Source organism: Lepidochelys olivacea, assembly GCF_965140295.1.
Source record: "Lepidochelys olivacea isolate rLepOli2 genome assembly, chromosome: 8".
NCBI lineage: Eukaryota > Metazoa > Chordata > Testudines > Cheloniidae > Lepidochelys > Lepidochelys olivacea.
In genome coordinates, this window is record NC_140418.1 from 13,090,784 (window position 1) to 13,109,181 (window position 18,398).

General features: G+C 40.4%; 1 protein-coding gene across 1 annotated transcript; it reads left to right on the top strand.

Moving 5' to 3' along the window:
• Positions 1-3,605: 3,605 nt before the first annotated feature.
• Positions 3,606-17,412, top strand: LOC311525276 (keratinocyte-associated transmembrane protein 2). Its single transcript, XM_084637267.1, is given in 4 exon segments — positions 3,606-3,815; positions 3,817-4,051; positions 12,965-13,536; positions 14,971-17,412. Coding segments are annotated over 4 exon segments (1,134 nt in total). The 5' UTR covers positions 3,606-3,620; the 3' UTR covers positions 15,103-17,412.
• Positions 17,413-18,398: the final 986 nt, after the last annotated feature.

Below are 18,398 nucleotides of genomic sequence, written 5' to 3' on the forward strand. Positions count from 1 at the left end.
TGGGGCATGGGGAGAGGCTCAGGGGTGCAGGCTCTGAGTGGCGCCTACCTCAAGCAGCTCCTGGAAGCAGTCGCATGTCCCTTCTGCTCCTAGGCCTGGAGTGGCCTGCGACCCTCAGAGTGGGGTGATGCCATGGCTTCCGGGAGCTGCATGGTGCGGCCCCCCACCTGGTACCTGGGCTGGAACGGGGCCGAGCCGTGTGGTGAGGCCCCTGACCAGGTGCCCTAGCTGGAGCAGTGCTGAGCCACGTGGTGCGGCACCAGACCTGGCTCCCCAGCGAGAGCTCGTGGGCTGGCTTAAAACAGCTCACAGGCTGTAGTTTGCCCACCCCTGTATTATTCACAGTAGATTGTATGACCTTAATATCTTTTCTTACATGTTTTTATGAGCAGTGAAATAGTACTTTATGTATCGCCCAGTGATAGCAATGTCATCAGTTAGTGACCACTGATACAAATGGAACAGTTCCTGAGTATGGTTTCAGATTCTACAACTGTGAGCAATTATCACTAAATCAGTTACACCAGGTTCAAAATGTCAGGGCTACCTCAGCAGCTATAACAGCTAGAAGCTTTTTTTCAAATAAAATAAGGTACGGAAGAAGTACCAGTAGGCTGTATTGGCTAAAGCAGAATCCTGGGCTGTTGTTCATTTACATCTGTAAATCTGACTAAAGTGCTATTTACATGTACTGGTTAGTGAAGACTAAAAGGCCAAGAGTGTTACTTGCTTATCTTAAGGGAAAGGTAACAATTTTACTTTCAAAATGTGTATCTATCTTCTAGACTCTCAATATGTAATTTCCTGTTCTATAAAGTTTGCTTCTGTTTATCTCAACATAACCTGTGTCTCTCATTACTCTCTACATGGTTCCTCTGTCTCCTGTTTATCTCTCCACACAGTCTCTCAAAAATGCATTTAGGAACCTTCAGTGCTGCTGCATTTGTCAGTTGCAAGAACTTTCCTCCACCTCTTGGCGAGGTTTTAGATCTCAGATGAAAACATCTGTCTTGTCCTTTGCCTGCAGTGCCTCATCTATGTCTGCTGTTGTTTTTTAACTCTACAAATCTATCACCTAGGGGTGCAGATGGAGGTTGTGAAACCTGCAATGCAAAATTACACCCTGATGTTGCAGTCATTTAGCTGGGTGCTTAACTTTTCACTCCGGAGCAGTTCTATTGCTCAGGCAGCCTCTCCTCTGTGCAGCTCAGCCCTCGTGGACAGCGGAAGGGCGAGGCAGTACTGTACTGGACACTGCCTCATTCCAGACATGCCAAACCCATGGAAAAAAATGCAGAAATTGGGCTTGTTTTTGGCTTAATTGGCTTGTGAGTTGCTTGATGGCTAATTTTTGGCTTATTGCTTCTTTTTTTTTTGATCAGCTCCTGGCCGGCAAGCAGGGGGAGGATCAGGGGTGCACAGCGGCCCACCACAGTCCCCACCTGCACGGTGGGGATCTAGTCATGTAGTGTTGGGATTCTTAGGGATTGATTTGTTTTCACCTTGTTTTGAAATGAGATTAGCTTGATTTTTAACTTATTGTGAAAGTCAGGGTGCTTATTGACCACGTGAAAGTGGGAACTGTGCCTTGTTCTGGCATTTACATTTTCACGTGAGTCATGGAGCATGAGGCCTAGGATGACCATATGTCCAGTTTTGACCGAGACAGCCCCCTTTTTAAGCTCTGTCCCGGCTGTCCTGACTTTTTTTTTGGCAAAGGTGAGCATTTGTCCCACTTGCTTTTGCCAACTGATAACGTGACAAATGCCCATTTTTGTCAAAAGAGTGGGGTGTGGAGGAATGCGGGGGGGGGGGGGAGACATACAAGTGGCTTGGGCCAGCCCCATGCAAGGGACGGGTTCAGCCAGTGGGCGGGGGGGGGGAGGGGCGGGAGCTCAGACTAGCCCCACACGCTGTCACCTTCTACAGGACAGGTCTAACAAAGATAATAACAGAACGCCACTAGCCATCACTTTCAGCCCCCAACTAAAACCTCTCCAACACATCATCAAGGATCTACAACCTATCCTGAAGGACGACCCATCACTCTCACAAATCTTGGGAGACAGGCCAGTCCTTGCCTACAGACAGCCCCGCAACCTGAAGCAAATACTCACCAACAACCACATACCACACAACAGAACCACTAACCCAGGAACTTATCCTTGCAACAAAGCCCGTTGCCAATTGTGCCCACATATCTATTCAGGGGACACCATCACAGGGCCTAATAACATCAGCCACACTATCAGAGGCTCGTTCACCTGCACATCCACCAATGTGATATATGCCATCATGTGCCAGCAATGCCCCTCTGCCATGTACATTGGTCAAACTGGACAGTCTCTACGTAAAAGAATAAATGGACACAAATCAGATGTCAAGAATTATAACATTCATAAACCAGTCGGAGAACACTTCAATCTCTCTGGTCACGCAATCACAGACATGAAGGTCGCTATCTTAAAACAAAAAAACTTCAAATCCAGACTCCAGCGAGAAACTGCTGAATTGGAATTCATTTGCAAATTGGATACTATTAATTTAGGCTTAAATAGAGACTTGGAGTGGCTAAGTCATTATGCAAGGTAGCCTGTTTCCTCTTGTTTTTTCCTACCCCCCCCCCAGATGTTCTGGTTTAACTTGGATTTTAACTTGAAGAGTGGTCAGTTTGGATGAGCTATTACCAGCAGGAGAGTGAGTTTGTGTGTGTATGGGGGTGGGGGGATGTGAGAAAACCTGGATTTGTGCAGGAAATAGCCCAACTTGATTGTCATGCACATTGTGTAAAGAGTTGTCACTTTGGATGGGCTATCACCAGCAGGAGAGTGAATTTGTGTGGGGGGATAGAGGGTGAGAAAACCTGGATTTGTGCTGGAAATGGCCCACCTGATGATCACTTTAGATAAGCTATTACCAGCAGGACAGTGGGGTGGGAGGAGGTATTGGTTCATATTCTCTGTGTATATATAAAGTCTGCTGCAGTTTCCACGATATGCATCTGATGAAGTGAGCTGTAGCTCACGAAAGCTTATGTTCAAATAAATTGGTTAGTCTCTAAGGTGCCACAAGTCCTCCTTTTCTTTTTGCGAATACAGACTAACACGGCTGTTACTCTGAAACCTCTCCTTACAGTGTGTACGGTAACACCCATTGTTTCATGTTCTCTATGTATATAAATCTCCCCACTGTGTTTTCCACTGGATGCATCCGATGAAGTGAGCTGTAATTCACGAAAGCTTATGCTCAAATCAGCTAGTTAGTCTCTCAGGGGCCACAAGTCCGCCTTTTCTTATAGTCACCCTAGTCAGGGAGCAGCTCGCCCGGCCCCACAGGCCCGCTGGAGGCCGGACGCGAGAGCCCGGGACCCCCGGGGGCGGCGCTGCCGGTGGACACGCCTGTCTCGGTGCGGTACTAGGTAGGGTGCGCGGAGGCCCAGGATCGCTGGGGCGGAGCCGAGGACCTGCGCTTTCAGTGGGGCGCCCACTGGACTGCCAGGGCCCCGCCCCCCGGCAGGAGCGCTTCGCCCCGCACCAAACCCCCTCCTCACAGGTGCGCCGCCGGCCGCGGCCCTATAAACGGTCCGGGCAGCGCCGCACACGAACCGCCCCGTTTGGCACATGCGCACTCGCACTCCAGCTCTCTGGCGGCCGCCGCCGAGTCTGCCTGGAGGTTGCCGCCCCCTTCAAACAAGCGTATGCGGAGCCTTCTACGCCGCGTGCGCAATCAGGCCCCTTACGGTGCGCATGCGCCGTCCCTGCCTTTTCTCTGCCACGGCGCAGGGGCGTGAGGTTCTGAGAGCGCTTGGTGGTGGAGGGGGGAGCGCGTCACCGTCGCGGAACTTCACGTCCTAGCAACGATAGGCGGGACCTAGCCACGTCCGTGTTCCGGTTCCGAGCCCATCGCCCCACTGTGCCCGCAAAGATGGCCGCTGCCGGGGAGAGGCTGCGGGGAGCTGCGAGAGCGGCGTCCCCGCCGGGCCGGGCCCTTTCCCGCCTCCTGCTGCTGCTTGTGGGCCTGGCCGTGCCGGCCTGTAGCCAGCTGGGCAACGGTGAGTGCGGGGGGCGCGGAGGGCACCGGGGAGGCGCTGCCTGGGCTCGGGGAATGGGGGGGAACCTGCGCAGGGAGGGGCGCCGGGGTCGGCGGAGGGAGGGTCAGAAGAAGGCGCCTGGGAAGACTGCTGTGGGCAAACAGGCCCTTGGACAGCCCCTTCACCAGAGGTGAGAGAAGGGCTCGGGGTGAAGTGGGGGCACCTGTCGGGGGGTGAGGAGGAGACGGCGTTGTGGGGGCGGACCCCTGTTCCGTTAATGGGAAAATGTTTAAATCGGGGAGACACTCCATTTATTTTACGCAAGTGTGTTTTCATGAGTAGTTTCTCCCCCCACATCCTGTGCTAAACCAGTTCTGCATTTCCTGCCTTCCTTCCTCTCAGGGCTTTAATTTAGCATTTTTGAGTTCAGAAGTTTGAAAATCTGCTGCAGGTGCTTTTCTTTTCCAGTCCCATCATGAATGGCAAAGAACCCAGAAAGCTGTGTCTTGTGAACTACTGCCTAATGATATTATCCCGATAAAATTAGGAGGATTCCTGTTGCTATTTTACCTCTAGAGAGAGGTGTTGATGACAGGAATCTCACACAATTAACTTTACTGGCAGACGTTACATTTTCTACAGTATGGCGTTGTCTACACTGGCACTTCATCGGCAAAACTTTGGTCATTCAGGGGGTGTTAAAAAAAACCCAATGACAAAAGTTTTACTGACACAGGGCGCTGGTGTGAACAGCACTTTGTCAGCTCTCTTGCTGACAGCCGCCGCTGTTCGTGCGGGGTGGAAGTTTTTGTGCGCCTTTTAGCGGCCTGGCTGTAGCAGCACAGCCATATCACTCAAAGCCTCGTAATGTAGCTATAGCTTTAGTTTGACATACTGTCTAAAGACGAAGTGAAGTAGAAATTATGGGAGAAGTGTGTCTTCAAAACTAATTGGTAGTGTGCCTTTAAAACATTGGTATCATTCAGATGTTTTAGATATTATAGAATGCTAAGGCTGGAAGGGATCATGAGAGGTCATCTAGTCCAGTCCCCTACAGTGAGGCAGGACTAAGTATTATCTAGATCGTGCCTGACAGGTGTTTGTCTAACCTGCTCTTAAAAATCTCCGTGATTGGAGATTCCACAACTTCCCTAAGCAATTTATTCCAGTGCTTAACCAGCCTGACAGTTAGGAAGTTTTTCCTAATGTCCAACCTAAACCGCCCTTGCTGTAATTTAAGGCCATTGCTTCTTGTCCTATCTTCCAAGGTTAAGAAGAACAGTTCTTCTCCCTCCTCCTTGTAACAACCTTTTATGTACTTGAAAACTGTTGTGTCCCCTCTCAGTCCTCTCTTTTCCAGACTAAACAAACCCAAATTTCTTCAATTTTCCCTCATAGGTCATGTTTTAAAGACCTTTAATAATTTTTGTTGCCCTTCTCTGCTCCAAGACTTTAAATACCATGCCACATGTAGTGGCAGCAAATAAACTATGTATTTTCTTTCACCATGCATGTGAATAGAAGTTTTAAGATATGGCATGAATTGTCAATGGTATCATTGGCTGCTGAGGATTGTTGTGTTGGATTAGACCTCTGGTTACATTCCTAAACCAAAAAGTTGATTATAGTTCAACTACTATGCTATGAATTTTAAATGTCTTAACCACTTCAGAGCCAATAGTCAATAATACTCTGCATGTCCAGAAAAGCCATTCATATGATCCTAGTACAGTATGCCATAGAGTTTACTGAAAGGGACACTGTCAACTTAACTATCACAATCCTTTCTGATTTTTTTGTCTACTGTTGTTGCATGTAATATTCTTGCAATTGAAAATGATTAATGAGCTTCGCTTTTCCATTTTACTTTGTCCAATATTTGTGTATAGTCCGTTTCCCCCATTGTTTGTATGAAAGATAACAAGGGACAGAGAAACCTTCTTAAAAATAGGAAACTGTCTTTGTGAGCCTCACAAAAACAGCAGGGAGATTCAGGGGTGTCTCACTTTCAGGGTAACTGCACGTGTTCCTCCTCTGTGGTCCCTCAAGGATACCCACTTCAGGTTTCTGGCTCCCAGCCATCACCTCTCTTGGGTGGAGACCTGTGGCTGTCTCCCTCTTGATGGGGGATTTAAGGCTGCGGAGCTCCTTGCCTTATACAGCGATACCTCCAGCAAGCTAGTCTGCCTAAAGGCCAACAACCATGCGTTGTTTTCTCTCTGAGGGCTATGAACAGGGTATTGCTAGCAGTTACAAGGTACCTTGCTTTTTGTAAGCAAAGATCTTTATTCTTAAGGTAAAAGAATTAAAGAGAAAACAAATATAAAAACCAATAAAAGTTCCTGTATGCATTCTAAAAGCTTACCAGAGGTCACTGCTCAGTCATATGAACCCTGGGTAAGCCAAACTCTTTCCAGCCCTTCTGCAAGGGTCAGGGCCTCCATTGGATAGAAGGTCCTGAGTCTGTTTAAATCCAGCCATTTAGATCAAAAGATTTTCCTGTTGGCTTCTGAAGGGGTGGTACCTCTCTGGAGGTGTTTATAACTGGTCTTAAGTGATTCACCTTAAACACCCCCCACTGTCTTTAGTTCCTGGTCGAGCTGTCCATGCTCTTCTTCTGGAGTTAGTGATACATAAACTTAATAAACCTGGTTCCCAAAGATATTGCATGGGGTTGCAATATCTGTCATAAGGAGAAGGAGGAATTATTTTTATTTTGTTTTTATTGACTAGATTTCAGGTTGATGGTATCTCTTTAAATATCTCCTTTACAAGGATATACAAACAAATCTAAAAGGAAGTGCCTTGAACAGTAAGCCATATTTCCTCTTTTCCGTTTTCTTCATATAACGTGTTAAATGTTTGACACTTGCCAGTATTGTTCTGTCTGTTTACAAAAAGGTAAAGAATTTTCAGTGGCTATACTGATTTCCTTGTCAACTTTGTCACAGTGTGTGACCTCTGTGAATGTCTCAATAATACACTATTTGATCTTATTGTAAACTTATCATATGGTATAAGTCTTGGTTGAATGAATCATCTGTTATGATGGAGTAATGTGAGATAAATTGTTTGTTGGCTCTCTGTATGGACTTCTTCCTTGTGGCTCGTTGGCTCTCTATTGAAGCCTTTAAGTGTAATGATTTTTTTTTTGGAGGCATTCACATAAGATGTGACTGTCCATATGGAAAGTCTTTCCTGTTTAATGCCATCAGTTACAGTGCCAGCTAACAGAAATAGGGCATTGATGGATTTCCTGGCAGAACTGTAGCTTTAGATCTGGGGAATGCTCATCTTGGCATCACCAATCAAGTATTTATTTTTTCTGCTAGTAAAAACTAAAAAAAAAATTTTATGTAAAATTCCATCACTAGTAGCAAAGGTAGTAGTTTAAAGAAATAGTTTCCTTATATTTGGTAAATGGTACCTCTAGTCAGGACTAGATTATCTGTGACTCTCTATTTTAGGAGCTAGAAGGCTCCATGATGTCTAACTCAACTGGGGTTAGCTGAGGGATTTTTGTTTTTACAATTGGTTAAAGCCTATTTCATGTTGTAAAAGTTTGCCTTATAAACAAAGAGTAGCTTGTTCAGCTTTAGGCCTTTATAAATGTACTTGGGTCTGTGAGTAACTTGATTCATTCTAGCGTCTGTATAACATTTTATTGATAAGTAATCTGACAAAAAGTGGCTGGTTGTAAATGATTCAGTCCTAGAGTTTTTTAGGTGCCGAAGTTCGTAATTTTTCAATATGCCAAAGAACTAATAAATTATTAAATAACCATAAATAATGGCACTGTTTTAGAACATACATTCCTATGTATTTTTGGCATGCCAAATGCTTTTTCAAACTGCGGTACATAATGTGATTTTATTTTTTAAGCAGTCTCCTCATGTTTTGTGATAGAGGTAAAGTGCCATAAAATGAGCAGTTCTATGGTCTGATCTTACAAGGTGTTGAGAATTTTCATTATTTTGCACACTTAGACCTATTGGCCATTATGAGCTTTTTTTCCCCCCCTCCTTACAGAGGGAAATCTGATTTTCTGTAAACAGATGCATCTCAATCCAGGACTTCGTGTTGTTTTCATATTTATCCTGCTTTTATGCAGCACTTTGCAAAATTGTCCCAGTCCTGCATAGATCTTGTCATTAGCTTTGTTCTCATGGATGGACTGTTTTGCAATATCACTCATTTTTTTTGTACTTCCAATTCTCCTCTGGAATGAATGTTCAAGCATGGTGCGGAGTATTTATTTGTTGTGTTTAATGTGAGTTGTGCCACTAAAATTCCACCTTTGTCTAGTTGGGGTAAAACACTTGTATTAAAATTGTTTTGAGTCCCAATTAGGTTCTTTAAGAACAACTTGATGGCATTGCAGTCTTCTGAAAAATTTAGTTTTATTCAAGCTAACATGGATAATGATTACATAACATCCTAATATTATAGGATTTATGTTAGTCCACTGTAGTAGTCTAAGATAACAGCAATGGAAGAATTTAAACTTACGGGGTAATGTGGAAATTGTTGAATGGTGATATGGTAAAAGAATGAACAAATGCTCATGTTGACTTTTAAAATCATTGGGTAAAACACATCTTGTGTGGTATGGGATTTTTAGAAATACCTAAAGCTGGTTTATTCTTGAAAGTTTGCTGGCATAGCAATGTCAGTTAAGAGTGAAAAAAAATTGCACCCTTAACCAATGTAACCATGTGACCAAAAGCCCAAGTGTAGACCTATTTAAACCCGGGGGGGGGGGAGGACGGAAAAATTCCATAATTTTGGTTCGTTTCAAACCAAATCTGAACTTGCCCCCTTCCCCTGTTTTGTGTAGAGTCAAAGCAACTGTTTAGTTAACCTGAAACTTTTTTGGTGTTTCACCCCCCCCCCCTCTTTTTTTTTTGTTTAGATAAATTTCAAGAGAACTTCATTTCAGGATGAAACTTCAAAATGTTTTGTTTTAAAATTGTCAAAATGAAATGGTTCTGCATTTCAGAATCTGCTGAATTCTACCTGAAATCACAAATAGTTTCAGTGCTCTGAAAAATGCATTTTTCAGTGAATTTAATATTCATCAAAAAAATTCACTCAGGAGTATGAGTTCCATTGACTTTCACTGAGATTTGTGCTTCTAGGTCACTCTATTATTTTTTTTACTGAAAAATCCCACCCAAAATCACTTTGAATTAAAGTTTCTGGCTTGAAATGTATTAAGTTTTTTTTTCCCCATACAGAATGTAGTGACTCTGCCAACTTAGTTTATTCTAAACAATAAGTCTTCCAAACCGTAATATAAATATTCTTAGGACTTTGGCTTATGCCCTGAAACACAAAGGCTTACAATCTCTAACTATTAGAGATCAATTTGAGACCAAATGTGGGGGCCAGGTTTATGATACCTGCATCTGCAGAGTTCTTATGCCTGCCTCTGAAGCCTTCGGTATTGACTACTATGACACAGAATACTGGACTCAATCTTGGCTCTGATCCAATCTTGCAGTTCCTATGTTCCACTTTAAGTTTTTTTTAAAATGTAATCTATACATTTGTTACAAAATTGTGATCCTGGACATAATGATACTGCAAGATTATGCTAATGCAGGTGAATTGGAGTATTTTAAGATTTCTGCAGTAGACATGAAGACTTTTAAAAAGTAAAGTCTACTGCTGATATTGTCAGACTGATTAGTTTTGATGTGAAATACATAGAGAAATTTTATCAGTTCTACTTGGTTTAAAATCTAGTGTATAGTGAAGTTTTGCTGACACGCTAAAAATCTGTGCTAAATTTTCTGCTGTAGCTCCCGAAAGTTATTGTCACGTGCCAAGGAAGTCTTTTCACAGAATTTTTCAGTTTTCTTTAAAACTCAGAGCAGTTTTATATTGCAGCTTTCAAGAAAGGCACTTTGACATTTTAACATGGAGTAAAAAGTAAATAATTGTAAGTCAGTCAATCTTATTTCATGTGCCATGCCTTGAACAGCGTAATCATTAACGAAGAAAAATGTACTACGAATAAATGCAGTGAAATCTGCTACTTTGTTAAATAGCTTGGTATGTGGTTTTTAGTACTGTGTTGTAAACCTGCTAAACATTTCAGTTGCAAACACACAAAAATATTGAACAGTAAAACTGCTGGAAGTGAAAATGAAGAAAAATGTCTTAATCACATCTTAAAATAGAACTTCTCTATTAGTTTTCTGTGTGCTTATGTATGGTCATGTGACCTCTGCCCTGTAATATTGTTAGTGAATTCATAGTTTGATGAGTAAAGAGACCCTTTTTACCACCAGTCATAAAGCAGGCAAAGCAACATTTTCCCCTAAACTAATTTCATTGTCTTGGCAGTTGAGCACGTTTGCAGGGTGAAGCCATAGTGTGCACATCACACAAACCCTGTGCCCATTTAGAATGTTTAGCTGGAATATGGATATTATCTGACTTTATTTATATAATTATTGGAGTGCTGATTATTTTGTTAAATGGGTCAGACTCTGGAAAAAAAAAATCAGTGCTCGGATCTTTTCAATTTGGGTTCTTGATCGTTTTAGACCTTGTAAGCTTTGACAGTGTCCTTCAGTGCTTGTGCTGCTTATACATAACTTCAGATCTACTTGCAAGTGGTGAAAATAATTTCTTGCTCCCTTTCTTTCTTTTCTAATTAATAGTGGGTTTCCCTTCTCTTTTGGATGATTGAGGCAGGCCAGACTTTTGTCCTGCCCAGGGAACAGGACAGCCCCTTCTGAGTCTTTCCTAGATTTCTCTGCCTCTGTTGCAAATGGTAGGTTATGGACCTCTACTTGTTACGGAGCTTTGACAGTATTTTAATTCTTAAAGTAGTAACTTTTCCTTACCCAGTTTCATATGGAACTTTGGTTCCCTCAACAAAAACAAAATTACTTTTTTTTTTTTTTTTTTTGGGAAGAGGTCTATTCCATGATTCTGATACCTGCCTTATTCTGTTGGGATTTCCTCCTCAAAAGGACTGAAAGAGGTATACCTCCACATTCGTATCCACATGTATCATTGTAGGTATCTGCATGTTTTTGCTACCACTTCACGCTTTCTTGAGATCCTTCTGGGAAAGGTGCAGAAGATGCAGTCACATGTCCTAGCCAGAACAAGGAGTCGGTTTTCCCCCTGATCACTTACAAGAGAGTGGAAAAACCCACTTTTGTGATCGTGTGACATGAGGAATTCAAGAAAGGAAATTCTCAGATGAAAACAAATTTTCCTTTTTCAGTGGAAAACATTGAAGAAGTGGGGGCCCTATAAAAGCCATAATTTTGAGGTGAATTGTGATTCTTTGGCTGTAAATTACATTTATTAATAGATTAATTCTTCATTTCTTCTGTAAGTGTAGTCTTTTTCATCATTTGTTTGCTGAACTTCCAGATAGTGTTCTGGGTTTAAGCAGATACTCCATAGAGAAATGATGTAAGTTAGTGTTCTTCTTGAATTGTGCTAAGTTATATACTTCTGGTGGAAGACGGTGTGACATACTGACCGTTTTGTGCAATATCCTGAATTAATTTTATTGAATTAAATTAAACCTTATTGAATTAGTTTAATATCTTTTGGAGTTAATTGTATTAAAAATTAAAATTTTTGTGTTCTACTGTGAGATTGTATGGAACGCTATAGCAGGAAGACAAGATTACTCTGGAAGTTATTAGGAATTTCAGAGGGCTTTTTGGAACAATGCATATGAAGTGGATTTCCTAGGAAGTACCTGGATGTGAGTGGAATGCAAATTCTCTCCTCCTAAGAATCTCTTGAAGCTATGCCCTGAGGAGTGAGGAGTTTTGCAATCTTGAGGAGCAGGAAAATAACACTACAGGTGCAGGCTGAAACCTCAGTTGAAGCTTTCCTGGCCCCTAGATGAGTAGGAATGGGATGCCAAGTGCACCTTAGGACATCAAAGCTTGAGGATGAAACCTATCCCAGATTCTCCAAAGATTACTACTATCTTCTAGGAAGGTGGGGCAAGTCTCAAACTCTGATGTTTGTGTAGGGTGGTTTTTTAAACCCAACTTTGACATCATAAGAATACAATGCACTTCATTGCTTTGCATATCACCTTTCAATATCATGACACAGACTGAAAATAAGGACAATCAAAGTTTAGTGCTGATAGTTGAGTAACTTTCACGGGTGGGCAAAGTGGAAAGGGAACAGTTTGATCTGCGGGTGAAGTGTCAGGCTAAGCTTTCAAGTTCCTGGTTTCTCTTGATTCATGTGGGTCTTTTAAAATGAGTTATTGAAATGAAATCCATTTTTCACTTAAAGATGAAAAGTGGTTTCTGAGGTTGATAGACTTGTTTTTTGGTTCTTTGGAAGTAAATATTTGAGACTATTAAAATTTAATATAGAGATCTTCTATTCTACATACCAGTCCAGAGTGAATTTGTAAATGCATCTACCTCTTTGCTAATGGTTGTGTGATGCTATGGCAGATTGGGAAAATTTAATGTGCCTGTCGTATTGTTGCCCTAATCAACTCCGTCCACTTATAAATATACTAGAAGTTCTTCAGAAAAGGTGTGAATGAACTTTACTTACAGGGGTCTGACGTTTTTAGAGTAATATCTATTTAAATCTTGGGGTTTATACACTGCAAGACTTGTCAACTCCACAGTGAGATCTTTTACTGTTGTAAAACTGAATAGTAACCAAAACCTATATTTCAAGTCACTAAACAGTTTAACATACTAGTGTAGCATACTTTATGATCCCTGTTGCATTTTTCTCTGTTGTGAACTGGCAGAACTGCATATTCTGGTTTTAAAATCATTGCACTCCAAAATGGGCCTAGTTCATTGAGGTATGACTTCCTTGTAAAATAAGTCAAGAGACTTAGTGAGTATGTTTGTACACAAATCTAAAGAACAAAAACAAACCTAGAAAAATGTCTTTTCTCCTTTTGCCCAGATACTGCAGGTGCTATTAAAAATGACAGTGAAGTGTTCAGTACATCTCAGAGTTCAACAGCCAGTCTGAACAATTTGATACCTACAACAAAAAAAGAAATGTCCTCAACAACTCTTAAAGTCGATAATATTGTCACACTTAGACCAACTACCGTGAAGGATGACGCAGCCACATCTGTTGCAACTCATGCCACATCTGTTAGTCCCATTTCACAAATGGATGTGGATGCTTCTGAAGATACTAAAATTGAGGAAGAGGGTCTCCTAACAGACTTCAAAGACATACTGAATAGTTCACCCCCAGCAGCAAAAGAAACTATGGAGCCTGATGGGCGTGATGACTATGGCCATTATGAGATGACGTCCAATTCCAGATATAATACAGACCTTCTAGATTTGCCAGAAGATGAGGAGACTGATAGCTTTGGAAGTTATGAGCACACAAAATCTCTTGATGCCAAGATAAAGGACTCCGTCTCAGGATTGGAAGAAGACACCCATTTCTTTTTCCACCTGGTTATTATTGCTTTCTTAGTAGCTGTTGTGTATATCACATATCATAATAAGAGAAAGGTAGGTATACTATGAAAGCGAGATGAAAAATTCCACTTTAATATTTCAAAGTAATTTTTGCTTTGAAACCTTGAAAAATGTTTTAAATAAAAACTACTTAGTTGTGCTAATGGTCTAAGTACACTTACAAACAGTATTCTGTTCTGTGATCTTAATGTGCAGATCATTAATATCTGTACAAAAAAGAAAGCTAATTTAGAACTAGAAGCATTTTAGGTTGGGAAAATCAATTAAATGATAACATCGAGAATCAATCAGTTCAGTAATATGCTATGATGATATATGGTTTCTAGAAATAAGATCAAGGGCAAGGAGATTGATGAACTAATTTTGGGTCTGCACAGGATTATAAACCTCAATTTAAGGAAAATTTAATCTTCAGTAAAGTGAGAATGTTCCTGAGATGGTGATAATGCTTACAATTTGAGACCATTTTTGAACTGTAGGTATGCCTAGGATTTAACCCTTGCCCTATCACAGCTGGATAATTAGCATGTTGGGTTACTTTTGTTCGCAGTTCTAACATCTCTGACTGTAGCTATCTGATGATGAAATCAGATCATCATTGAAATATTTTTCTGCAGTCTAATCAGTGTTATCTTATTTTAGAATCTACAGCTATGACGTGACAGCCCACAGTTTATTTCAAACGTGTGTGCATTTTCTTAATTTAATGCTCCAAGAAGTTTAAATATGTTTCTCTTTCCCTGTTCTTTTTTTCTTTATCCCTTTAGCTAACTTTATTTGGTCTTATGTTTTATTGGGTCTGAAACTAACATGGCTAACTTATAACACCATATTATACCAAAAACAAGTGCATTGCTGAGTATAGGTAAAATTTTTAGAAGTGCATATGACATGTTTGGAAATAGGACTTGGACCAAAGACTAAATTGCTAGGTGCTGTTGAAAATTTTATCTTGGTTGTCTCTTGTGTCAGCACAGAGACAGAGATTTCTGTCTTCACAACTCCCATAACTACAGCTTGATGCTGAGAGTACGCAGACTTTGGTTGGGTTGATACTGCATGCTCCTTTGTTGCTGGAGAGTAGCAGCAGAAAATACTCTACTGCTGAAACTACAGAATCTTTTCAGTATTCTCTGACTGGCAGTAACAACAGTTTAAGTTTCAGGGTGTATCAGACAAAGGTTTTTACCAACGTTACCTAATGCTGACTGTGCTGAAAACTTGCATGCTGTTAATACTAATGCCTTTGCCATTATGGAGCTGTACCTGTGCTAGCCAAATTGTGGGAGAAGTCTTGGTGTGGACAAGAGGTGGGTTAACAGTGAGTGGATTAGCACCAGTCATGCTGGTAGCTCTGGATGGGGCTGTGTGATTACAAATGTAGCTGTTACGTTAGCTGACAAAAGTGAAACATTTGCACAACATTGTCATTTCATCCGTATCAAAATTGGTTGTGATTTCTTCCAGATCTTCTTGTTGGTCCAGAGCCGAAGGTGGCGTGATGGTCTTTGCTCTAGAACAGTGGAATATCATCGTTTAGATCAAAATGTTAATGAAGCAATGCCTTCGCTGAAGATAACCAATGATTACATTTTTTAAAAGCATCAATTTGCTGAATTATTTTCTTTGCCTGACTTTTTCTATAATGTTGTGCAGTGTCAGCCATAAAAAGTTTGTACTGAAATGAGATGTCTCTCTTGCCTGGACGGGTTTGAGATTAAAGCTTATGTAAGACACAGGGCATGTATTATTAGCATTAAATTCTTTGTTGACAGTAAATTTCAAATCACATGTACAGAAACTAGATTTAAACAATTTATTTCACTTGTTTTTTTCCTTTATTTCATTTTCTTTTGTGCATCCTGTCCTTCTGTCTAGAGCAGCGCCAACAGGGCTAATATAAAAATGTGGGCATAAAACATTTTAGATCTGATAAATTGAGTCTGCCATCACTGAATTAAATTAATGGTCTCTTTCTGCAAATCATTACTATAGCTGGATTTATGAGCTATCTTACACAGTTAAATGTTTTTCCATGTATAGATAGCCAAAAGATATCTAGATGAAAGTTTTGCAGCACTAGGCAAACTCAGACTCTTCTCATGTTAGGCTACCTAATGTGACAAACTTTCTGCTGATATTCTTCTCTAGATGCTTCATGCAGTAAAGTATTTTAAAATTAAAAGTATAATTATGTACCAAGCATGACTTGACTTCAAGTTATACTTTACATTTCTTTGGAATATCCCAGGTTTGTATGAAAGTATTGCTGTTTCTTGATTGCCCAAGATTTACTCTGTAACTCTACTTATGGAAACTTCATCTATCATTTTAAGATTATTGAACTGAAAATAAGCTTCATGGTATAATTTATAAAATAAAAATATACCTAGCAGGCAAGTGCAACAAAAATTTCCCCTGAATTTTAAGGCAATTATGCTATGCAATCATGTGGTTTCTTGTATACTACAAACATGTTAAGTCTGGGAATGTTAGTATGATTAATTTTGATATTATCCTAAACCCAAGTAATTGGCAGGTGGGGTAGAAATTAAAAGCGTATGGGTTGCCACAATCTATGGACAAAACTGCACCTTTATTTAATTTTGTCAAAATTAATTTTACACGTGAATTAGGTGTACAGCAAGTTACTGGTATGTTTGGTTTTTTTACCTTGTCCTACGTAGTTCAGCTATTTGTTTTTTCCATGAGATGTAAAATATAAAATTTCATAGTTTTCCTTTTTGTACATTCTGTTTGATTTAATTTTCAGAGCTGATAAACATGTAAATAATGGTGAATAAGAACCACAATTAATGACTTGGTATACAAGTGGTAATGTGCTGTTTTGAAAAAGGTCAAAACTTTACAGATGTTAGCATGAGAAGAATTGTGATGGCATGATATGTTATGGGTGAAATAGTTCATAAATAGTAAACCCTACAGTTACATGTTTTCTTTTGATAACCATAAGAAAGTGAAGCATAAACAATATGCCTGAACTATTTTCTTGCAGTAATTTTTATCATATTTGGACTTTCACGTAATATTTTGAATAATGTTTTTAAAATAAATGGGGAAAATATAAGCTTTTGTTTTTATAATATCTTGATCAGTTTGAACATGTTCATGTTATGTAGCATATTCCAATGACAGTGAATAATTTATCTTCTGTTTAGGGTTGAACAGAGCATTGCAAACTATCTTTTGGCACTCAAAACGACTGTTTTTGCCATTCATTATGTGTGGATTCACTATGTATGGAATCCTTTATATGACTATATAGGCATGGTATGTGTGACAAACCATTTGCACTTTCCAGCGCCTCTGCTGCCATTCATCTCAACCCAGTCTCGTGAAGGAGTCAGGTTTTCAATAAGTGTCATCTTGTGCAGTATCGCTGTGTGTTTTTTTCCAGTAGAAATGTGTAAGAATATCAAATTAGAAAAATTGTCAGGTAGGTTATTTTAAACCACCTTAACTATAGTTTACAGAATATGGAGAGGGAAGGGGGTTAGGGAGAGGAAAGTGTTGAAGCCATAGCACTGATATGATAAATTTGTATTGAAACAGTTATAAACAAAACAAAAATAGCTTTTTTTAACTTTTTGTGGAGTTTATGGATGCATTACTTTCTCCTTCCTTTTGAGCCATCCTCAGTTCTGTGAAGTATAGTTCTCAGCTTTACTGGTAAACCATAGCTTTAATTAGGCCTGCTATAACTCCCCACTCAGAAGGGCTGAAAAAACAATATCCTATTACAAGATATGCATTCTTTGCCTGTATTGTAGCAAATGCTTTCTGGAGAAAATGAGATGGCAAACTAACCCTCTAGCCATCCCTTTTCCTTAAGAGACTAAGGATGGTTTCTTGAAATGTAAATGATTAAAACTGTAACAGTTCTGACAATGTTGTCTTTTTTTCTTCCAAAAATGTGCCTTCCTCATTCTATGACAGCCATTGTGATGGATAGTTGAAATTGTCTTTTGGTTTTGCATTTAAAGTACAGAGTGTCCTGTCTGTTTTATGTGCACACAAATTCAGTAAACCTTGAATCTTCTAGTGACTTTCAAGAAAACTTGGCCAATTTCAAAGTTCCATTAATTACAAAGTAGCTTTTCCCCTTCCCCCTCCCCAAAACATTCTGAACTTCATGATTGTTCTTCTGGCTTAAGAACTACACTTTGAAAGCCAACAATTTGCACATAAGGTGGGTTCTCTGGGGTGGCTTGTTAATTAAACAAAAAAAAGTTGGTCATCCTAAATGAATTTTTATGCACTATGGTTAGCTGAGAGACCAAGATTTACAATGTCTTTGAGCTGATTGATCAAAGATGGTTCAAGTGTGAAGGCTCAAATATGTGTGCATCTGTGTCATCGTTCCAATGTAAACTGCACCTGAGACTCCTTTTCAGTCCCTCCTGAGTGCACCCCTCATGCAACAGGCTTGGCTTCCTTCACTCTCCGAGAAACTATGCAGTCCACCTATTGTTAAACTGGATCTCTGGGCTGCAGCCCTCTTGTTTTCCCAGCCCCATTAATAGGACAGGCTGAACTCCATTTGGCACCAGTAAGCCCGTTCACTTTTGGGGTCTACATTTAAAGTGACTCAAAAAGAGCTTTGTAGTGTTACCTCAAAGGGAGAACAAAGTAGTATTTTATTACCAAAGGGAACCGGCATTTAGGAAAATGGGTTAATAAAAGTCCTATTCTCATTTCCGTATCTAAGCCTAATCCAATGTAGACACAAGTAGGTCTGTGGGAGACTGCTTGTCAGCCTAGCTGCTGTTGCTCAGGGAGGTGTTCCTACAGAACAACCCCTTCTATAGGTGTAGACTGCATCTATAGCATAGACTTATACCAGTGTAGCTACAGAACTGTAGTTATACCAGTAT